Below are 22,659 nucleotides of genomic sequence, written 5' to 3' on the forward strand. Positions count from 1 at the left end.
GACTCTCAAGCTGTGGGCCCCACTGACTGGCTCAACCAAGAAGCCCTGCGGTCACCAAGCTTCTCCGGGTTCGGCGCCGTCTGAACCCATCCATCCTAAACTTTTTGCTCTACGGCCCCTTCGGTGACAAAGAGTCACCTCGTTTGACACACACGAAGCGTTCGATTATAAAGAAGGTTTCTGTCGCACAAATATCTACCCCTTCCACTGCAATCGATGAATTACGGCAAATTCTGACGCCAATTGGACGCCGACGAGAATCCAAACAAAAGAAATTCCCTTTACGGCTTGTGTGCCCCTCCTACCCCTCCACCATCACCATCACCATGCCAGCCTTTAACCTCGCGACCTGCGCGCGACCCAACATTCTCGCCCTGGAGCCGTACCGCTGCGCCCGAGAGTAAGCCTTCAGCACCCAATCTACATGTGCCATCCATCATTGGCTAACACCCCCCCGTCCAGCGACTACAAGGACGATGGCACCAACATCCTCCTCGACGCCAACGAAAACGCCTTTGGCCCGTCCCTCACACCCGCCGCCACCGCCGCCGCCTCAGCATCATCGTCGGTCGGCATCGACTGGCTCGGCCTCCACCGGTACCCCGACCCGCACCAGCGCGAACTGAAGGAGCTCCTCTGCCGGCTGCGCAACACGCACGCGCACACGCCCAAGACGCTGACGCCGGACCACCTGTTCGTGGGCGTCGGCTCCGACGAGGCGATTGACGCGCTGCTGCGCTGCTTCTGCGTGCCCGGCCGGGACCGCATCCTCACCTGCCCGCCCACGTACGGCATGTACGCCGTGTCGGCGCAGGTCAACGACGTGGCGCTCGTCAGGGTGCCGCTGGGCCCCGCGCCGGCGTTTGCGCTCGACGTCGCCGCCGTCGGCGAGGCCCTGTCCGCGCCGGGCAGCGAGACCATCAAGCTGGCCTACTTTTGCTCGCCGGGCAACCCGACCGGCGCGCTGCTGGCCAAGGCCGACATCGAGGCGGTGCTCGCGCACCCGACGTGGAACGGCGTCGTGGTCGTGGACGAGGCCTACGTCGACTTCGCGCCCGACGAGGAGGGCGCCGCCTCCCTCGCGGAGCTCGTGACCGAGTACCCGAACCTGGTCGTCATGCAGACGCTGTCCAAGGCCTTTGGCATGGCCGGCATCCGCCTCGGCGCCGCCTTTGCCGCCCCGGACGTCGCCCGCGTCCTCAACAACCTCAAGGCGCCGTACAACATCTCCAGTCCCACCAGCGCGCTGGCCGCCGCCGCCGTCGGCCCGGACGGCCTGGCCGTCATGCGCGCCCACCGCGCCGCCATCGTCGCCCAGCGCGACCGGCTCCTGCGTGAGCTGCCCGCCGTGCCCGGCGTCGGCAGGCTGCGCGGCGGCACCGAGAGCAACTTCTTGCTGTACGAGATGCTCAACGCCGCCGGGGAGCCCGACAACGACGTCGCGCACAAGGTCTACTGCGTGCTCGCAGAGAACCGGGGCGTGGTTGTCCGCTTCCGCGGCAGGGAGCATGGCTGCCTGGGCTGCCTGCGCATCACGGTCGGCACCGAAGAAGAGGTGACCCGTTTCCTTTCTTCGCTGAAAGAGGTGCTGGAGAAGGTTAGAGGCCAGTGAAGAAGAAAGACAACCCATGCAGCAAGTTAAGAATAGAAAGATACACGGGATAGGGAAGCGCGTTCATTATTTCAATAGATTTTAGAGATGAAATGTAAATATCTGTTAATATCCATTGCCAGCAATTTATGCTAGGCTGATTATACTTTTTCACAAGGTCTATCCAAAAGAGCCGCCTCTGGCATTGAACATCTAATGCTGCCAAACATTGAGCGCGATGATACACACAAAACTCCTTCCACAAAAACTGTGGAACAAAATACAAATGCTGATTATGCAACCATGATAACAAAAAAAAATCATAAATCGTGAAAAGGAAAAAAAAAAGGAAAAAAAAAGAAGACGTCAAATCTGTTAGTACTACGTCCCGAAGACGAAAGCGCTTATGCCAACCAGTTTACCAGGACTGAGCCAAAAGCAACAGCCACAGCTAAACAGACGTGGTTGGTATAGCCGATCGTAGCAGCAGACTTGCCGGACTCGGTGGGAGATGGTATCGTAGCTATACTATGTGTTAGACCAGAGGAAGGCAGCCCGGTTCCAGCATAGGATTGGTTGGGCATGGCAAAAGAGGTAGAGAGGGAGTGGTGTGACGAAAGCGAGGAGGTGTAAAAAGATGAACTAGGTCCTGGGGCGTGTGTGATGATGGGCTTGGAGGAGGGCGTAGGGTCGAGGGTGATGGTGATGTCGGTGGCGGCAGAGGACTCTGAGGCGGTGCAAGACGGGCAAGACGTCGTCGTTGTCGTCGTCGTCGTCGTCATCGGCAACTCACCAATTCCAGTGTTCGTGGTCTCGCTGGTCTCGCTCGAAGCAGGGGCCTCACTGGGGGCAGAAACACGGGCTGAAGAGGTGGCAAGTGTTGTTGACTTGGAGCTCAAACTCTCGGTGCTGTGACTTGCGGGTGCTGACAAGGTGGTGGACTCGGGTGCAGAAAAAGAAGAAGAAGAAGAAGCAGAAGCAGAAGCAGAAGAAGCAGTGGGCTCTGGAGCAGAGGCAGAAGCATCAGAGGTCGGTGTAGGAGTGCTTGTAGGTGCAGGGGTCTCTTGTGTGGTGGAGGCGGGCGTCTCAGACGTACTGTTTTCCGTAGGGGAAGACGTCGCGGTCGAGGTAGGGCCGTCCGTTCGGTCGGGGTCAACGGCCGCAAAGTTGGCGTCAAAGTTTCGGGTGATACCGTCAGCCCGCATGGGAGGAGCGGCCGACTCGATGAGGAGGCCTTGGACGGCACCGAGCGCGTTCATCTGGGGACCGAGGTTGGCCTGGTCGTCGAAGCCGCCGGTGGACCACTTCATGCCGCACTGGGTGTTGGTCTGGCCGCCCTGGCAGGACTGGGCAGCGGCCTTGGCCGTGGGGATGAGCCAGCCGGCCACCTTGGAATGGAGAGAGGGAAGCATGACGGCACTCTTCCACATGAGGTCGGCAAGGTAGCCTTTGAAGGTGCTCATGTCGGCATTGCCCTTGAAGCACGAGTCGGCGGGCTCGCAGGCGCCCTCGTACATGACGTTCTTGCTGTCGCCGTCGCTGAAGAAGAACCAGCTGGAGCCGTCGAGGAGCTTTTCGGCACGGTCCGACCACTCGGGCTTGCCGGTGTGGTTGGCCAGGACGGAGGCGCCGTAGAGGTAGATGCCGCTGAGATAGGTGAAGGAAGCCCCGTTGGGCTTTGTGCACTGGTCGCGGATGTCGACGCCGTCGTAGATGCGGTAGAGATCGTGGTCGATGAGGTTTTTGTCCCAGGACCAGTCCCAAATCTTTTGCGCCCACTCAACGTACTGGTCGTCGTTGGTGGCGCGGGCGAGACGGGCGGCGAGCTGGAAGAAGCCGCCGTTGCTGATGGCGTTCTTGTAGTTGAGGCCGTTGGGGTTGCTCTCGAGGATCTGCCAGAAGACGCCGCCGTCGCAGTGGGTGGTGTCCCACTTGGACTCGAGCCATTTGAAGACGTTCTTGCTAATGTCCAGCCACGAGGGGAGGTCCTTGTTGGGCTGGGGAAAGTTGTTCTCGGCCGCGGACAGGACCGCGTTACCCCAGAAGAAGAGGTCGTCGTTGCCCTCCTCATCGGCGTGCTCGGGCGGCAGGTAGTTGTTGTCGGGGCCGAGATTGACCTTGGCGAGGAGAGCATCGAGGACGACGTGGTTGTAGCTGGGGTCCTTGGTGACGTGATAATAGTCAATCATCATGCCCCAGAGAGCACCAGCCACCCACCAGTAGTAAGGACGGTTGACATTGCCAATGGCTCTAGGCTCCGAGGTTGTGTTGCCCTGGTAGTATGACATTGTGTCGTGGGCAATGGTGGCGGCAACATTGCGAATAGACCTTGTGTCCTGAACGTCGAGGTCCTTGGGGAGCATGACGGTAGCAGAGGCAGAGCCCAACAAGGGCAGAAGGTGGATGAACCTCATTTTCGCAACGAGATATGATGTGTGTGTAGTCTTGAGCACAAGCGAGCCTGTGTATAAGCCAGCGAATGTAGGTGGCGCGCGACTTGGTACGCAAAATCAGGTTCAACAGAGCGTGACGAGACGGATGAAAGAAAGAGACCGGAGGGAGAAAAAAAAAGGTTGGAGAGATGTAAGTAATATGGAAAGAAACGAATTGAAAGAAATCAATTGTTACAGTGCAACAAAGCACAAGATGAACAACGAACGGGATTGGGAGAGAAGGTGTAATAGGCGCCGACACGGGAGCCGGGGGGGGGGGAGGAGCAAGGCCCGTAAGAGGGTCCGGCGGCAATCCAAAGACAAGTTATGGACGGGACAAAGTATGGACAATGATGCACAGATTCAATGTAGGCAAAGCTGCTTTTTAAGTTGAAGTAAAAAAAAAACGCAACAACACAACAAAAGAAAAAGCTATTGACAAACGTGGAATATTAGATGGCAGGAAGTCCGAAGGCTGGGTTAGAAAAAAAATACGAAGACCCGCCTGCAAGGCTTGGGTGGAGGATAAGACGATGTCGTAGATCAAAGGGAGATGGCAGGGTCTGCGTTGGCGACTCGATTGGATCCAAAGGTTAAAGAAGAAAAAAAAAGGTAAAATGAAAATGAAGAAGCTGGAGACTCGTTTGATGCGGAAGCAACGGGAGCCAGTGGATTTGGGAGAGCCGGGCGGCTCTTTTTAAGAAGAAGGAAGGAGTGGAAAAACAGGGCCGATGGGCGGTTAGACAGAGAACGTTTGCCGTGTCAGGGCTACAAGAGTCAGAGAGCCAAGAGGCGTTGGACAAGGTCGTGAGTGTGTGGCAAAGTGGACATGGGGCTCCTTTGGTTAATTTTCTTTTTTCTTTTTTTCTTTTCGGTTTGTTATCCATTTATTCCTGGGCCTTGTCCGAGTCTATTGACTGGATCGAGACGGTAGCCGGGATAAGTAAGGGATTGGCTGACAAGGCGTTTGCATGGACAAGCAGCGACATGCGCAGATAGGGCCTTGGATACGGGGGAAGAGACGGCTGGGGGGGGGGGGGGGGGGGGGATGCTTGACAGGCTACAGCTGAGCCAGCAAAAATAAAAAAAAAGGCAGTCGGAAGAAATGGAAGAAAGTGGACGGGGAACCACTGGGGGGTGGTGGTATCAGCGAGAGAAACTCAAGTACAGTTGGTGTCCGTATGTTCCTTGCCAGTAATTGCCAGTAAAGAGTTGACAAGCCCACAAAAAGAGGATACCCGCCCAAGGACCAAACGTCGGATTCTCGACGCCATCTTGGCCATTCGACACCACTGCAAGCCTTATGAGACGGACCATGTTTTGATACGAGGCAGCCGCCGGCAACCAGAATCACCATGGATGGAGGACCATGAGGACCAAACTGGGGAAGGGGGGATTGCATGACGCTCGGGACGATGCAGTACCGAGCAGCGGAGAAAACGCGCCTTGCCAGGTTCAATTCTTTTTTAAACAATTACTAGTCATGGGCAATGGAGAGACTGAGTGTTAACAAAAAAAAGATAATGCATGTGCGCGGGTTCGCAGTTCTCTTACGTGCATCACCAGCGTAGCAAAAGAAAACTGTAAAAACCGTGTGATGAAGGGAACTGGACCGGATCACCAACCAGCCGCGCCGTGGTACTATGGTGCTGAAAACTCGGATCTAGACACAGAAGCAGGCAAAGAAAAAAAAGAGAGAGAGACCGAGAGACCGAGAGAGAAAAAAATATATCTTGATATGACGTCTGGCACCATTGCTGGAGTTTTTACTATGAGGTTTGTTGTTGATCATACTAGCCGTAGTAACCCCCCCGCGCCCGGTTCTCGATGCCAGCCACTTGCATCTACACTGTTTTGACCTTGTTCTTCCTCTTCCAAACCTTGAAAAACAAAATATCGTTGCTGTTTGAGCCTTGCCCGCCTCCTTGTTTTGAGGCTCCCTCCCCCGCCCCCCCCGGGCGGCCGGCACTAGTGTCGCAGGCGGTAGTATCCCCAGCCAACGCATGCAGTAAACTTAGTACCTACTTACCTACTCAGTACCTACCTAGGTACTTACTCGGTAGGCCCAGGTTGGTAGTTACCTACCGGCAGACGACAACTCGGGAGTGTGTGGGAGGATTTTGCCGACTACGGATTACTTGTGGAGAGAGAGAGAGAGATCGTTTTAGATACATGTGTACAGATTACAGAGTTCTCTGTTCGGGATCAGACTGTAACCAGATGTTACTTTTATGCCTCCGCCTGGGATGCCCTACGAGGCTAGCCTTGGCTTGCGTGTGGCAGGGCCCAAGAGCCGTCATCAACGAGAGGGCGCGGAGGCTGAACGGCCTGAAGAAGCTAGATGGAAGCCTGAATCAAGCTGGATGGCTGGCTGTGAATCGACCTATAAACTTTGTTTTACTTGCCTTTCATCTTTGTAGCTTCACTTGCTAAAAGATGTCGTCGGCACCAAACATGCACAATCGCCAACATGACGCTGGGCTTACCAGTACACAACTGGGCGCCAAACCAACCGCTGGCCTCCCCCCTCCCCGCCTCCTTCTACTTACCAGTTTACCGTCAGCACCGTCAGTACCGTCGTTACCTGTAAGTAGTGCCCCGCCACAGGATACCTAGGTAGGAGAAGACTCCATCACCTAAAAATACAGTAACCAATCCCTGCTAGTCCAGCCCAGCCGCTGAGCCGCCTTTCTCGTGTCTCGGCAAGCCCCCCCCCCAATCCTTGCTAGGCTGATTGAACCATGATTATTCTTCTTCCCCCAAACGGCAGGGCAGGTCAGGGCATAATGTGCCTCAGGTAAGTAGTTTTCCTCGTCCAAACGAACTGCCCTCCCTCTTTCCCTTCCCTGCCCGTGTCGCCGAAACAGCCCTCACAAACTGTTCTAGCCCCGGACTACCTTGTTACAGATGTACATGATTTTAAGAGACGTCCTTGTTCTTGGCTCTCACCTCCCTGTCTCATCACCAAGACCCTTCCTCCTCCTGTGAAGAGCAGGCATGCTTGCTTGCGCGCCACCCGCCTGGTCCTACGGCCTGGTCTATAAACGAGAAACTTTTCAAGTCGGAGGGGGAGGCAAAAAAAAAAAAAAAAGAAAGGTAAACTACTGGTCCATGCTCGGTATCCGGACAGGTTTATTATTTGAAAGATATCCCGGTGATGCCAGATCCCCTTTCCAGCTGAGACAATACCCACACGGACCGAAAGAGAACAGAGGCAGAGAGGATCCTTGTCTCGAAACACGAGGCACACATACCCAGTACTCTTTCTTATTTCACCAGCGGGCCTTGATATCGGGCCATCTGTGATTGTGTCACCACGCTCATGTTGCTACTGCTGCTGCTGCTCTTGCTCGTGGTCCTGACAAACCAAAGGCCAGCCTGCCAAAGCCCGTCTATCCACGATCCCATTTTGAGCGTCTTTTACTTCCTCGAGTTCCCCCCAAACATGCCGTCTTGTTAAAACGATGAAAAAAAAAGGAAGAGAAAAAAAAATCTTGGGAGACAGCCCTCACGAGAGGGCAAAAGTCTGCGCAATCGGGTGCATCACGACACCTCGAGCCCTATAGTAGAGCGTACATTATTGCACTTCCAATTGTCTTCCTCGTCTGTTCTAGCTTTGCGTCGTGTCCACCACGTCCCTCCCTCCCTCCCCCCACCTTCAACTTATGTACCTACTGATATGATCGTTGGCAGGCACTTATTACGGCCATACAACGGAATATTACTCCCGAAAAAACTACTAAGTACAAACGCGATGGCCAGCCTTGCTGGGCTCCACATCCAAAGCCCAACCCAGCCTGCCCTATACTTAATGGTGATATGGTGATATACCACTGCCACTAATATTATATTTCTTTTTTTGAAAAAAAAAAAAAAAAAGAACGGAAAAGAGGGAATAAAAAAACTCGTTGCTAGCCTGTCCATATCCTGACCAGACCAGATGGTCCCAATCTTGCTTTCTACTTGCCGGTAATCCGGACTGATGCGAGTACTCCGTAACCCTCCCCTCTTTCGTTCTTTCCCTCTATTGGTGTCAGCCAGCCTCGCCGCCACCAGCCTAATACCAGGATGCCACACCGTCTCGACCTCGGACAGCGAGGCCACCAAATACACACATGTGTGCTGTCCCAATTCAGCGACCGCACTGGTCACTGTGCCATGTCATCGGCAAAGATCCCCCCCCCTTGGAGACCGACCGCAGACATGTGTGTACATCACCCAACCCGCCGTGCACATTGACGGCCCTTTTGCAGTTTTCGGTAGGGGAGTGACAGAGAGTACATGTGTACCTCTCCTCATTGATCCTGACCTCTCTATTGGTATTTCCGTCTTTCTCAGTTTTTGGATGAAATCCCCTCGCTCTTTTGATATGCTGCTGATGGGTCCCCGCCGGGGTTTTCGTCATCATCGGCCATGATCTGCTATTCCTAACCAGGCTCCTTGATGCGATAGCCCATCCAAAAAAAGGAAGAAACAAACTCTCCAAAAATCCATCCATACATCCTCGCCAGCCACCCAGCCATGACATCCCACCACCCCTCTCCTCTCTTCCTCGATGCGGCTCTCACTGCCCGACTCGGACAGCAGTCGACAGGCTGGTGGGCTTACTGTTATTCCCACCGCCGCCTTTTGCCTTGTCCGACACGTGCCCCTGCAACACGACGGCGCATCGTGATCCTTGTAGACGCGAACATGGCAGATGGTAAGTCGGTCGACCGCTGACGGCGCCCACGTTTAAACGACCAACCCAAGACAGTCAGTGTCGTGTCCCTGCACTGCTTTGCATACTGGAAGCATGGCTTCACATGAATGACTTGGCACCTACCAATGCCCGGAGGGTCTCAGTAGAGGATCATAACACTTCTCTGCCCACTAGGTCTGTATCAACACATGCCTTGGCCATGTCACCGCATTGCGCGCCCTCGACAACCTATTGCCAGATTCATCATCCATGACGAGACACTAGTGACCAGTAGCCTCGGAGCCGGCATCTTGGCTTCTTAATAATCGCAAAGACAAAGACGCACACACCACCACCACAACTGCTCGGCCGACCGCGGGGTATGCAACCATCCCTGCAAACCTCTCGTCAACGGGATGAGGCGCGGCATCTCCATCCCGGCCCGGAGACGGTGATCGGCCCTCTTCCTCTCTCTCTCTCTCTCTCCTCTTCTTCTCCCCGCTCGCCTACGTAATGAAAAAGAAACACGTGCCGAAGGTACTCCCTCTGAGTACATGATATCCTCACGCCTGTCAGAGTAGCCATGGCGCCATGCATGCTTGCTTGCATGCCTGCATGGCCGCTACTTGAAGGACGCAAAAATACCAAGTTTGGTGCCTTGCTTCTTCCCCCCTCCCTTCACATCTCATGCAAAGAAGTGTCACTGCCTCGGCCACGTCAAAAAAAGAAAGAAAGAAGAAAAACACTTGCAGTTTTTTTTTTCCGACGCCAATGCTTTTCTTTTTAATTCGCTTGTGAAGAATGATTTCCCCTTTCATCTTTGCGTTTTTTTTTTCTTTTTTTTTCGGGCATTTCTCCAACTGCCAAGGCCAACCGTACGAGCTTTGATTTATTATTATTAGCTGCGTCATTCCATGGAGCCTTGTAAGCCCGGCCATCTTTTTCTTCTCGGCCAAGCGCGGAAAGTAGCGTTTTCCTTTCCAATCCGCCGCGCCGCCACGGATCATGTTCTCCAACTCTCTCTCTCTCGGCCTCGAGACCGACCCCGTAAGTATCTCATCACTCATCCCAGCGGCGTGCCGTCGTGGCATGGGGGTTCATTGGTTTGCTGTCGTACTTATGGTCCACCTCGTGTTCGCTTGCTTCCGAGCCAACCCCCATCCATCCAACTTTTTTTTTTTCGGCCGTGCAGCCATGTCCGGCGAGATGAAGGGAGCAAATGCAGGGATGGATGGGACTGCCAAGATCGGAATTTTATTTTAACCTTTTCGCCCTTTTCAAGAGATCGTACGTTGTCAGCAATAAAGTAGTGCTGCAGCCCAAAAAAAAAGCGCATGGTTGGCATCCTATCAGGGCAACCCTGGTGCTCCTCTACGCGTTTTGTTCTAGCTCGATAGATTATGATTTTATTGTCAACAAAAGGAAAAGAGCGAGAAGCGGAAAATCGTAAGGAACCAGATTCAGCGCCTTTTTCAGCCTCTGAGGCTCACCATCGTATTCACCATGACTGACTCTCGACATGCATGACGCTAGCAAGACCTCCTTACGCTGTACACCGACATGGCTGTTATTCCCTGAGGATCCTTTTGCCCAAAATGTCAAGAGACTGCATTACACGGATAAAAAAAAAAGAAAAGAAAAACTGAGAAGTAAAAGAGCCCCTTTTCTTCTCCTTGAATACGACAGCCACTGGGCAGCCGTGCAGCCGTCTATTTTTACCTACATTCTGCCAGCCTTGCGTATACGTACTTGCACTCGGACGCCACGTCATGTATGTATGGGTAGCTAGGGTACCGTCATGTTGAGACAACCACCACCCTCTAAACAAATTAGTTGGTCACAACTTTAACAAAAATGTTCAATCAAGATTCCGTCTCATGTCTACACTCGCTACTAAAACAAAGCTTCCCCGAAGCTGGGAAGCACTTCTTCAAATGCTACAGCGAAAATGAGAGAAACGAGCCCAAACTCCGCGCCATGGGTACCGAAATACGAAGAATAGCAACAAAACTCCGAAATGCCTGCTGTAATGATTCAAAATGAAAACACCAGTGCATGCCTGCCCTCAGGCTGCACTTTATGTTCTTTGGGGGTATAAACTTTCTGTCCAAATAAGCTTGTCGCCCATGCCAGTGCCAGTGCCGATGCCATGCCAATTGCTCGCCCATCGTTGAAATTGAGTCTGTACTCGCTGTTGCTTCCCGAGCACAGCCGAATGCGAGTATCCCGTCGCGGAGAGAATTGCCTCTTGCGAGGCGTGTGCGCACGCGCCGACAACTAGAGAAGAAGACCGGCAAAGATTGCACTTGCTGCGACAACGACGGCTGTCCAAGCTTGTACAGCTTGCGGACTAGCAGAATTTTCTGGAGTGTCAGACGGCGTAAATATCAGCGCTGTATTCTGAGTAGGTTGCGTGGTTGTATCGTCCGAACCACCGTCATCGCCAGTCGCTTTGGGGACATCCGCCAACGTCAAGACGCCCCATCGAACGTCGGTCCCTGTTAGGGTAGATGTCCACGAAAATTCAGTAGGACCAGTGATGCGGCCATTCTTGTACCCAGACTTGCAGCTCGAGTAGCCAGAACACGTTGCCGCCGTTCGTCCGTCCAGGTCGCATTCAATGTTGGCGATACTAGAGAAACGGATTGTTAGCCGGATTTCGGTCCGCAACGAATTGGGGAGTTCACAGGAGCTGACGCACAAAGTGGAGGTGTATGTGCCGTGGAAAGCGACAGTCTTGGGGCCCTCGACAATGATGAACGGAAATTCGAGGGCAAGATTACAAGCTTGCTTGGGCTCCTTGCGGCAAAATATCGTATAGGTTGTGGTGTTTTTGACATCGTCCTGTAACAGTCACAGTCAGTACGGCCCTGCGCCGAGGCACGTGTCGCGGAAGAGTCGACGTACAGATGACAGGATGCTGCCTCGGAGAGCAGACCAGGCCGAGTTGTCGTAGTAAGGCAGAAAGACTGGCGCCGTCGTGATTGGCCCCGTGTTCACCGGTCTGCGCGTGGTCTGCGCGCTTGCTGAGAGCGCGGGAGTGACGATTGGAGCTGCTGTCACTACTGTGGTGGTTACTGCTGATTGTGTTGTGCTGCTGCCGCTGAGCGCCGTGGACGCATCGCAGAGCGTAGCGAGCCCGAAGAGAATCGCGGCCACGGCGCTGCGGCGTACAGCGGCCATGATCGGCAAACTAAATACTTCTTCTCGGTGCGAGAGGCGGGAGACTTCGGAGCTTATTTTGCAGTGGCGTTGGCCGCGGCGTGTCGATCACAGACGGTCAATCGCGGTGGGCGGGGAGCGCTCGTGAGTCGGCGTGTAAATGAAGCTCAGGTTCGGCGGCCTTTGCAGCGAAAGCTATGTAGCTTGAGAGAAGACGAGGTTCACGGTTCGGAGGAGGAAAGGTCAGACATGGATCAAAGAGGGGGGGAAGGAGTCGCTCTGTAATAAAATATAGACCTAGGTAGGGCCACGATGCGCCGCCTGGCGGACCGATGACTTGCTGTCGCCAATCCCCTTGCCTTTGCTTGCTTGGCTTGGCTGCTTGGCTTCTTCTTTCTTTTCCTGGGCAAAGTCTTGGAGCTCTTGGCAAATTGGGTCTAGCAGTGGTGCCGCCTTTGTGGGCAGATGTGCCTCCGAGATTATTAGTGGCTCCCCCTGCGCACTGCCTGACTGCTCAGAGAGATGAGACGGACAACTATCAGGACCGCGAGCACGCGCCTTGTTTGCCAATCGATTCTCAACTATGCTTCGGTTGATGAAAAAGTATCACGCCCTCTGTCCCCCCCTCGTTTTGCTTGGCGTTATTCTAGGGAAGGGCGAGTCGCATGCGTGCACTGGCGGTGTATTTTTGCCATGTCTTGGTCGTCTTGGCCGTCAGGAATATAATAATGCCTTTCGGTATGGGCTCCCTGGGCGGGGGGGCTCTAAATGCTGGGTACACGCGGCTCTACTTATAGGGGAAGCCCCCAAGCCCCGTCCAATATATATAGGTACCCAGCGCCAGCAACCCAGCATTCAGGTAAGTACGGAGTACCTCTGCTGATAAGCAACTAAGGTAGATGGATGGGCCTTGTGGGGGTCGTTATGGTGACGTTTCGCCAAGAGGCTGCAGTGTGATGCGAGCAAGCATATACATGGAGGAAAGCTGTAACATGGCTTGCAGAGGGCCTAGTGTCGCTCTTAGCATTCCCTGGGAATTGCTAGCCCGGTGTGCCGTATTGCCGGCAAGCCGGGAAGAGCAACAGACTTGCGCGCTCGGTGCTGGGCCGCAACCACAAATTGGATATTGGACGACAGCTATACATGATATGAATATTTACTTCTCCCCTCTCTCCCTCTCTCATTCTGTCATTCTGTCATTTTATCTCTGCTTCCTTTTTTTTCCGGCCCAAATGCCAAACACCAATAAAATGCCGTTTGCTGGCAGCTGGCAACTGCGCAACGGACAGTGTTTGCTGTCGCATCTGCCAGCTGCCAAGCCCCAGCTAGCGAGCAGCCCAGCCGGCCTCGGAAAGGATGCGCTGCCGCTTTACCGCGCCGACCGAATCAACGTCGGCGCCAAGCCTCTTGTTCGGCTGCCAAGGCCGCAAAGGCTCCTCACAACTGACATGGACCCGACCACCGGCCAAGCGTAAATTAAAATACTCGTCATCTCAGATGCGCTACTGATACTTCCGACTCCTCAGAAATGGAGGCATCTCACATGCGCAAGGTGCCAAGGTGCGTAACGCCGCCTTGGGCCACCCCCACCGCTCGTGGCCTTGCCCCACAGTGTCATGATGGATGAAAGAGGACGAATGTTTTTACCAGTATAGCTTGGCTCTCCAAATGAGCACCCACCCGGCCGATGTGTCGGCGTTTGGCGATGGAATGCCCAGGAAGCTTTAGGTCTACACTGCGAGAAGCTCTCCTGTCTTTTTTTTGCGGCCTTCTAGGGTCTGTTTAAAGAACACAATGATGAGCCTGAGAGACTGAATCATGGCAAGGAAGGAGCTGGTCCGGGTGGCATTTATCATCCGTAAAAGAGCAAGCAATATGATTTATTTGAATCCATCAAAGTTCGCAGGCTACCCGACGACAAAACAGCCCATTTGTTAAACGATAGTGACTGTCGACTTCGGGGTGTGAACAAATAGATGTTTATCTAGATGTTTGTGCATACGTACTTGTTTGTAGTTTCATGGATCGAAAAGCGCAAAGAGCCGTCTATCGCCACCCACAACGTACCTCCAACCCGCCACCGAGACCTTGAGGCAAATTGTGCAATGCCTATTGGGGACCCGAACTCAAATGAAAGAGATTAAAACGTGAAAAGCCACAAGCTTTACCCTCTTCCGACTTGTACCGTTGCTTCTCGAAAAAACTCGTCTGTCCTCAATTACCCAGGTCTGCTAAACGGCCCTTTGCAAGCAAAAATGCGCAACCGTCCATCCGAAACAGAAACAATACACCATTGTTGTACAGCAAGTCTCAGTAGCTCACGGACCACCTTTGTAGTAGCGCCTTATTTATCGATAGAATAGGCTCCAAGTCTTTGGACGTCGGCTCAACAATGCCCTGTTGCTGGCGCCTATCTATATGTCGTTTGGCACACTTTAGGCTGTAGACGCAGCAAAGCGGTAAAGCTTCGACACCGTCATGAGCCTGTTGGTGGCTGTTATGTATTTGTTGGCCATGTTGATGGGAATGGCTGTGGTTGTGCACTTGTCCGTGCCCATTTTGCCCCCCCTGGCTATGTTGATGGTGGTCTTCGTCTCCATGGTCATGTACATGCCTGTGCTGATGCTGCGCTTGTTCGTCAAGGCGTGAGGAATGATCTTTCATCGACTCTGACACTATGTTCGTGACAGTATCCAATACAGCCTCAGAGAGCAGCCTCTGCTGCGACGGAGCATTCTCTCCCGAAACAGAAATTTCTTGCGACAGAGCTTTTTCATGCAGAATAAAGAGTGCCCTTGAATCAAATCAGCAATTTGCAACATAAAGCGTGCCCGTTTAGCGCTGGCTCCGTGAACACATACCTTACGGCTGTCGCCACGACACTGCAGCGAAATTCTTGCAGTCTCTCGCACTCGTCCAGTACCATGCCGAGGAATGTCTGAATCTCCCTGTCCAAACGCTGCAGCTCCATCTGCCGCGACGGGGAACCGCTTTCAAGATTGGATATGCGGATAACCTGGTCGAGCAAATAGACGGCCTGCGCCTGGCGGCCAAAGCTCTGCACTTGGGTGCTGTCAAAAGGGGCTTCCGGGGCGCGCTGTAGTAAATCGGTATCAATGGGTGTGATGCTATTGAAGTCCCGGCCTGGCTTGAGATCTGTCGGTAAAATGCTTCCTTGCGCAGGCAATTCCGCGGCTGGTTGGGACCTGATTTGCGAAAGCTCGACCATGATGATTCTACATGCGAGATCCAAGTCAACACAGGGCTCAACGCGAGAATCCTAGGGCAGTAATTGCGTGCTCGGCTTACCTTTCCAGAACAACCACCGCCCACCAGACGTTCCAGTCCTCAAGCATCCTCAACTTCTGTTCGGGCTCCAGCTGCAATCCGCCATCGACGAGTGCCAAACTTGTCTTATCCAAGCTAAGAGCGTGCGCGATCCTGACACAAGTTCCAATGGAGATGTACGCGGGGTTCAGCTTCTGACAAGCGTATTCGTACGCGGCAATCATGAGGCCCGCTTGGACCAGCGCTGTCGAGGCACAGATGACTGCTTGCGTCTGGGCAAACAGCATCTTGATCGTGAGGTACGCGGACATGGGCGCGCTCGGCTGGTCTGCGCTGCCGCCCTGGAAGCTCTGGGGCACCGACACCAGGAACATGGCCATGACGAGCAGCGAAAAGTCGGCCGGCGGCGTCTTGTTCCCGGCCTGAGCGGCGGCCTCGCGAAACCGGGTCGGCGACACGATGGGCAGCCACTTGTGGAAGCCGCGAAAGTAGCGCTCCGCGAGCTCGGCGAGAGCGAGCTTCCTGTCCTGGAACATGCCCGTGACCTCGCGGTTGAGGAGGTCGTCGAGCCCGCCGCTCGCGCCGCCGCCGGCCGCCGCGCCGCCGCCGTTGCTGACGCTGCCGAGGAACTCGTAGAGCGAGCCCGGCTGCTGCTCCGGGGCCGAGGAGGCCGGGCTATTGCTCGAGCGGCGCGCCGTCCAGCCGGAGGAGCCTCGGCTCTGGCTGTCGGAGCGGACCGTGGACGAGGTGCGCGGCTCCGGGTACTCGTGCTCGTGGCTCGGCGGCGCGTCGTGGTAGACGCAGGCCAGGCCCCGACGAGCACAGTAGCCGCATTTGGGCAGCCGCTTGTCACAGCCCTTCTTGCGCCCCCGGCATGTGACGCAGACCCAGAGCGCACGCTCCGGCTCGTGAGCGATCATGGCCTGTTTCGATTGCGGGCTGCCGAATGATGGGCGACAGGTTCTTGTTGTTGCTCGGGCGGTTCGGTCGCCGGATGATACAAAGCCGACGTGCGCAGCGCGGTCCACGCGCCGGGTCGCAGCATCTACTTGGGAATATATGGGAAAGGCTAATTACTTCTTGTCGTCGCGCGCGGGCACCGTTTGGCTCGGTTACGTGCAGGGTCGGACTTAAAAAGTCGAGACGAGGGGCAATGGAATTAGAGCTTTGTGCCAAACCGGTTAGCGACCCCAGAGCTTCCCTGGTGCTATAACCGTAACTAAGTAAAGAGAAGCACATGGGCATGCTAAGTTTATTTTTTGATTACGAAACAGAATTCCCACGCTAACGTTGATGACGATCACCCTGATTCAATCGAGAGATAGCCTCTGAGAGGGTTTCAATGGAGCAAGCCTACTTTCTAGCTGGCCTCCTGTCTCGCATTTATGATTCACATGATGGTTGGTAATTAAATATGTAATTGAGGCTGCCAAATTGAGCCATATGCCAAATCATCCAGTCTCTGGCACCTAGTACCAGCGAGATGCTTCTAACCAATGCTTCCGATTACCCTCCGATCCCATTCCCCTCGCCAGCGTGCTGGCGGTTCGATGCGCATGACTGATATGATCGAAAGCTAGTCCCGCAGCGCTGCAAACTTGGATGCCTTCCGTAGACGGGCACCATACTTGTAAAAGACGAACGGAATCGGCAACGCTGCGCACGCTATCCCGCCCAGCAGGCTGACGGCCGGCCCAACACCCATGGATGAGAACATGGGCCGCGCCGCGAGCGGCAGCCCGCACGCGAGAAGCGAGCGAAGAAACGTGTTGGCAGCCAAGGCGCTGGCCGCGTACATGCCGTACGTGTCGACAAGAAAGTTGAGGCACTGCTGGAAGACAATGTTGAAGCCGGCGCCGACAAATGCTGCCTCGAAAGGTTAACAAAGTGATTTGGCTGGAAGAGGGGGCGCACGAAAAAAAAAGAAGAAGAAGAAGAAGAAGAAGAAAATATTCCGACATACCTAGTGCGACAGTTGGAAGGGCCCAATGAATTTTTGGTTCTGCCGTCCAGGCAAACCAAAACATGCCCGCAACAAGAAGGACGATGCCAACTACAATGGGTGGCAGCCTCGCTTCCGGAACAGGCTTGTTGTTGTTCTTGGCCATGGCTTTGGCGTACAGCGGCTGATTGGCGAGGTTCACAAAGACGGCGCATAATACGCCGATGAATATACTCAGGTACGGCAGTGTGGAAACGACGGGGCTGAAATGGCGCCCTTCCAGGTAGACAATCGGAATGACCTCGAGGAACATGTAGATGAGGGCAAATACGAACGAGGCGTAGATTGCCATACACGTGACGGCCGGTTCTGTCACAAGCATGCTGGAGACGTTTGTTAGGGACCAGCTGGCCTTTCAATCTCCTCCAAGCGCGCCGGCGACTCACTTCAACGGTCTGACAATGTATTTCGTCACAATGTTGCCCATGTTCATCTTTTCCTCCTCATGCGGGTGCCACCACCGGTCATCACCCGTCTCCTTGCGCAGCCGGGCCGCTTTGCGCCGCAGCAAAACGGGACCGTACGTCTCGGGCAGGAAGAAGATGCAGACGACAACGACGGCAAACGAGATGATTGCTTGCATATACTCGGTCCCTTGCATCTGGTTAGCCCGTCTGCCCACCTGAAATGCATCCATTTCACCCGCGTGCTCAGAAAAAAGAAGATGATGTCATCCCAAACCTCCACCTCAATAAAATAAATCAATGGAAAAAAAACTCACATCGCCATCCGAGTTTTGGATTGACCAGCAGCGCGGATCCAATCAGCGGCGCCAGCGTAGGGCCTCCGACGACGCAGACGGCGAAGAAGGTCATGGCCACGCCCCTGGTCTTGGGGCCGTAAAAGTCGCCCATGGCGGCGGAGACGTTGCTCTGCGGCGCGGAGCCGAAGACGGCCGCGAGGAACCGGGTGATGAAGATGCTCGCGGCGTTGGTGCTCGTGGCGGTGCCGATGCTGAACAGCGCGAGGCCGAAGACGGGCGGCAGCATGGACCACCGCCGCCCAAAGACTTCGCTGACGGGAGCCCATAACAGCGGGCCGACGGCGAAACCTGTTTTCCAACAACAAAAAAAGAAGAAGAAAGAATGCACGGTCAGTGGGTGAATTTGGGTCGGGAGGAAAGGGGGCATTCGTCTGGCATGGGAAGCACCAGCCTCGGCTCACCTAGGACGTATAGCGACAGCACCAGGGTTGCGACCTCTGTGCTCGTGTTGGTATATCGTGCAATGACGGGTTCGGCTGGGGCGATTATCGACGTGCCCAGGGAGCCCACCAATGCCAAGAGGGACATCTGGACTAGAATCGACACTTTTCTGGCGGAACTAAAGTTGTGTGGGTTCTCGGGATCGCCAGGCTCAAATCGAGCCTGAAATGCCTTTCGGTCGTTGTCCGCCCCTGTGTCTGGTTGGGACGAGTCTGTCTGCTCCGGGTTTTCCACATCTCGTCTCGCTGGCGAGGCGTCCTTTTCGAAGAGTTGGGCGTCCTTTGCAGCGTGCATGCTGTCCAAGTTGGACGGCAAGTTGGATATCCTTTCCCCCTCCGCCATTTGTTTTGCATGTATTCAACTCCTACTGTGTAGAGAGAGAGAGAGAGAGAAAGAGAGAGAGCGGCGGTATCCGGTGCGATGCGTGGCAATTTCTTAGCTATGCTAAACGCAGACCTGCATCATGACAGAGATCAAAGCTAGTGAGATTGATTAAATAGCAAATTCCGGCAACAAACAGGATCGAAGAAAATATTTATCTCCGCAGCATGGCTCGGCCTACTGGTATGTCGTTATGTTTTTGGGGGGGGGGGAGCAGGGGTCAACACATTAGCGGCGGCAGCCGGTGGGGATGGGGGACTCCAGAAGCCGAAGAGCGAGCTGTGAGAACCTTTGCGGGTATTCGATAATGAGTAGGCTAATGGCGAGCAAGCAATTTTGCGGGTTGCATTATTAAGAACCCGTGGACGTGCCAGGAAGGGTGTCGCTCGCCGCTGGGGCGCGTTCAAGTGGAAAAGGATTGCCTCACAAATGGCACCAGAAAAGTAGGGCTGCCGAATTCTCGAATACGTAGGTAGGGATCGAGGACAGTCGGCAGGCCGAGCTAATCCCCGAGAGCCAGGCTGAATGAGTTTGGGAAGATCGTGTCACGTATTTTGGGGGGGGGGGGTGGGCAGCAGACATGCTATCAGCAATGTCGGCGGCCAAGGATAGAAGCAGGCATAGCATATACTGTAGCGTGAAGATTGGTCATCTTTTCGTGGAACGTGTCTGAAGGGGGGGAAAAAAAAAGTACGCTTGGTGATGAGTCGCGGAGCGCGAGGACGGAACGCGAAACGTAGAGACAACCGTCACGATTCCGGAGATTCCGGGCCTGCCTCCAGCGAGGTCGGGCCGGTTCCGGCGCTGCGCTGCGCTTTTCGGCCGTTGTGGTGCGGCGGCTGGCCCGGGTTGCACAAGTGCCGGCCACTGCCGTTGCGTCACTACCGAGTGTAAATGATCCGTTTGCAAGGTTCCTGCAAGACTGGGAAAACAAAACCCCCCCAGACGGGGAAGGGTGCTGATAATTGTTGGAACATGGTTGGCGGGTCTCCGATCGCATACTACTTTATTGAGATCCATATCCAGATAATCCTACTCTTGTCGAGCTTGGCCCTTTTTTTTTTTTTTTTTTTTTTTTTTTTTGAATTCCAAGGCCTTGTTTAGAATAGCCCGTCACACCAGGCCAGAGATCCCTACCGAAAAATTACCATCCTCCTTTGCTTTTATTACGATTGATTAAAAATGAGCGAGATGGAGCGCGCGCAGGCCCAACTTGTTCGGCTCGCCTGCGTGACGATTTCAAAAGTGATTTTTATTTTGGAGCAATCATACCATGTTGAAACAAAATGCCAGCACAGCGAAAAGAATTTCATTTTTCGTTGCCCGTCCCGGGAAATTCTATTGACGGGAACAAGCGCAGAAATGCGACGAGCAGCCACAGTTATTCCCAAGGACCTGTCTGTGGCTTGTTTCATGCGTTGTGGCGTTTTCATTTGGTCAATTTGCCCCTCCTACGACGTAGCGCGGTCCTTGTGAATCTAGACTCTTGGCCTCTATCGGTCTTTTTTTTTAGGTAGTTTTTTTTCCGGCTTCGCCTTATTTACCCACAGGGCTTAGACGGGCAACGGGCCTGCCTCCGAACAGTTCGTATTTTTTTTTCTTTTTGCCCCGTATATCCTTGGCCAACGCTTCCAACGACTCCCTGCCTTGTTTTTTTCCCCTTCCCTCTCTATTGTACATTATCACGCGACCACTGAAAAAAACAAAAAGGAAACGACCATAAAAGAAGCAGGAAAGGAAAGCACGTCTTCGAAAAGGAAAAAAGGGAAAAACAACAACAACAACATGCATCGCTTTGCCCAGCTACTCGCCGTCGTCGCCGCCGCCGCCACGCCCGTCGCAGCGGCCGACCCCATTGTGACGAGCCTCTTCCTGCCTCTCAACGATCCCCAGGAGTTCGTCGCCACCGTCCTCAACGTCGACGGGTCGGCCACCACATACGCCGTTACCTGCGCGAGCGATGTCGAGACTCAGGACTGCGGCATGAACACGCACGCCACCATTGTTCAGGGCCCGTCGACCTGGCAGATGTCGCTGTCGCAGAGCGACGAGGAGGGCATGATGTAAGTAGTCACCACCACCACCACCACCACCACCACCCCCGTTTCCATTCAAGCGACCCTATTTACCCGCCATTCTGGCCGTCGCCACAATGGTTCGCCCTGCAATTTATCTGGTGATGAGATGCAAAAAAAAAAAAAAAAAAAAAAAAAAAAGAAAACTAACGGCTGGACATGTAGCGCCGTGACTGCCGCCTGTGCTCTCACCCCGTCCAGGAACGTAGCCAGCTGCACCATATCCGAGACCGAGTCCGACAGCTCAACCCAGACCTCGAACACATCTACCGGCGCGACGACGAGCTACAGCTCCGACCTCCAAGCCGTGACCCTCATCTCCGGCCTCGACAAGCTCACCGGCGGAATGCCCACCCCGAGCTCGGCAGCGTCGACCGGGTCCGGCGCCAGCAGCTCGGGACCCCAGAGCACTGCAGGCCCGTCGCAGGCTTCGTCTTCGGGTGGCGCCGCCGCCTCCTCCTCGTCCTCGGCCGCCGCCTCCTCGGCCAGCGGCTCCAAGACGGGCACACCCAACGCCGCGCCCGCGCCGACTCAGCCAGCTCTCCTCGCCGGTGTCGCCGCCGTCGTGGGCGCGCTCGCTCTCTAAATCGTCCACTGTTGTACATGTATTGGAGAGGCTCCAGCATAGCGGGTCAGACTTTGATTTAATATCTTTACGCGTTTAGTTAAATATAGGCAGCGATAATAGTAATAGCTCATGATGGGTATCCAGCTTTCTTCCCCGTCAATACTCGCCCTCACGAAATTAAATCTTCTCGCCCATCCAGCCAGCTGCTGCAATTGACACAGCGCAGGGCCTGACTCGTTAGCGACATGTCTCCGCGCATCGGAAAGGGAGAGCTTCTACGTGCCTTTTCATTGATTCGCTTGCGGCAGTATCGACACTTGGTCGTGTACTTGATGATGGGGTCGTGCGAGACCAGGGTGTAAATGTGAGCCACACCGTAGAGGCACAAGCCAACCATGGTAAACGAGACGAGCTGGTAGATGAATGAGCTATTTCAGCTGGTCAGCATCGGAGCACCACTGTGAGAAGAAGAACTTGTTCTGTATACGCAGTGAAAAAAAAAACGCACCCATATGCCATGACAACTGCCCCATCGTCAAGTGCTTGCTGTACAGTACTGTACTCGGTAGTCGAGTTTGCCTTGTCGCCGCGCCGCAAGACTGCAAACTTTTCTTCGATATTCTTATTGAGGGGGAATATGACGGCTATGGGTGGCATCAGGATGGCGCCGACAAACGACTTGACCAGGTCTGTAAAGGCAGCCGCGACGCTGATGGTGCGCGAGGAGGTCAGCAAAAGGTTGGCACGCAGTGACATCCCCCCCCCCCCCCCCCCCCCCAATGTGTCCTCTCGTGCAGGCGAACAAGCCTGAAAGACTGCGACGTCCCCCTCCCCGCCGGCGGCTCGTTACTCACATTAAGCCGAATGCGATTTCGAGGATATTGCCCTGAAAGGCAAAGTCAACAAACCCGTGGAAGAAGCGCTGGGCTCTCTCCTGGCCGCGGTGGAGCAGGGAGTCGGCCTCGCTGTGGACGTGCTCCAAATCTTGGGACGGCATGGCGGCGGCGGCGGCAAGTTCCTGTCAAAAGATTTGCCCCTGCGAGAGACTCTTTGTAGGTTCGTTCCCCCGGCCTCTGCTTGTGATGCCTCGGGGGGGATTCTTTAGGGCGGTGCGTCGTCTCCCCCGCAGCACTCGGGGGCAACCCTGAAATAATAATAGTTGGGGTGGCTGATCGATCTACTCCAGATGTGGTGTTGGCGTCAAGTTCCGGTCTCGAATGCGGCTCCGTCTCAAGTTGGAACGGCGACCGTTAGGGATCGAGTGTGTGAAAAAAA

At 54.5% G+C, this 22,659-nt stretch overlaps 7 protein-coding genes across 7 annotated transcripts; 2 read left to right on the forward strand and 5 right to left on the reverse strand.

Moving 5' to 3' along the window:
* Positions 1 to 326: 326 nt before the first annotated feature.
* On the forward strand, positions 327 to 1,612 carry V2A60_007438 (histidinol-phosphate transaminase; the record flags this gene model as incomplete). The annotated part of the gene is made up of 2 exons (XM_083258722.1): positions 327 to 400; positions 463 to 1,612. The coding sequence occupies 2 exons, from the start codon at positions 327 to 329 to the stop codon at positions 1,610 to 1,612; spliced, it is 1,224 nt and encodes a 407-aa protein (XP_083114848.1).
* Positions 1,613 to 1,995: 383 nt separating this feature from the next.
* Positions 1,996 to 4,005, reverse strand: V2A60_007439 (glycosyl hydrolase family 76-domain-containing protein; the record flags this gene model as incomplete). The annotated part of the gene is made up of 1 exon (XM_083258723.1): positions 1,996 to 4,005. One exon carries the CDS (start codon positions 4,003 to 4,005, stop codon positions 1,996 to 1,998), a length of 2,010 nt encoding a protein of 669 aa, XP_083114849.1.
* Positions 4,006 to 10,981: 6,976 nt separating this feature from the next.
* On the reverse strand, positions 10,982 to 11,887 carry V2A60_007440 (uncharacterized protein; the record flags this gene model as incomplete). Its single annotated transcript, XM_083258724.1, has 3 exons — positions 10,982 to 11,336; positions 11,406 to 11,548; positions 11,612 to 11,887. 3 exons carry the CDS (start codon positions 11,885 to 11,887, stop codon positions 10,982 to 10,984), a joined length of 774 nt encoding a protein of 257 aa, XP_083114850.1.
* A 2,414-nt stretch (positions 11,888 to 14,301) lies between these two features.
* Positions 14,302 to 16,074, reverse strand: V2A60_007441 (Zn(II)2Cys6 transcription factor; the record flags this gene model as incomplete). Its single annotated transcript, XM_083258725.1, has 4 exons — positions 14,302 to 14,491; positions 14,541 to 14,660; positions 14,728 to 15,102; positions 15,176 to 16,074. The coding sequence occupies 4 exons, from the start codon at positions 16,072 to 16,074 to the stop codon at positions 14,302 to 14,304; spliced, it is 1,584 nt and encodes a 527-aa protein (XP_083114851.1).
* Positions 16,075 to 16,730: 656 nt separating this feature from the next.
* V2A60_007442 (MFS transporter) lies at positions 16,731 to 18,654 on the reverse strand (the record flags this gene model as incomplete). The annotated part of the gene is made up of 5 exons (XM_083258726.1): positions 16,731 to 17,020; positions 17,118 to 17,479; positions 17,543 to 17,750; positions 17,878 to 18,207; positions 18,321 to 18,654. The coding sequence occupies 5 exons, from the start codon at positions 18,652 to 18,654 to the stop codon at positions 16,731 to 16,733; spliced, it is 1,524 nt and encodes a 507-aa protein (XP_083114852.1).
* A 1,872-nt stretch (positions 18,655 to 20,526) lies between these two features.
* On the forward strand, positions 20,527 to 21,402 carry V2A60_007443 (uncharacterized protein; the record flags this gene model as incomplete). Its single annotated transcript, XM_083258727.1, has 2 exons — positions 20,527 to 20,804; positions 20,982 to 21,402. 2 exons carry the CDS (start codon positions 20,527 to 20,529, stop codon positions 21,400 to 21,402), a joined length of 699 nt encoding a protein of 232 aa, XP_083114853.1.
* Positions 21,403 to 21,553: 151 nt separating this feature from the next.
* V2A60_007444 (large-conductance mechanosensitive channel) lies at positions 21,554 to 22,381 on the reverse strand (the record flags this gene model as incomplete). The annotated part of the gene is made up of 3 exons (XM_083258728.1): positions 21,554 to 21,812; positions 21,893 to 22,093; positions 22,239 to 22,381. 3 exons carry the CDS (start codon positions 22,379 to 22,381, stop codon positions 21,554 to 21,556), a joined length of 603 nt encoding a protein of 200 aa, XP_083114854.1.
* Positions 22,382 to 22,659: the final 278 nt, after the last annotated feature.

The sequence above is a fragment of the Cordyceps javanica genome, chromosome 5, assembly GCF_051103115.1.
Source record: "Cordyceps javanica chromosome 5, complete sequence".
In the NCBI taxonomy this organism is placed as follows: Eukaryota; Fungi; Ascomycota; class Sordariomycetes; order Hypocreales; family Cordycipitaceae; genus Cordyceps; species Cordyceps javanica.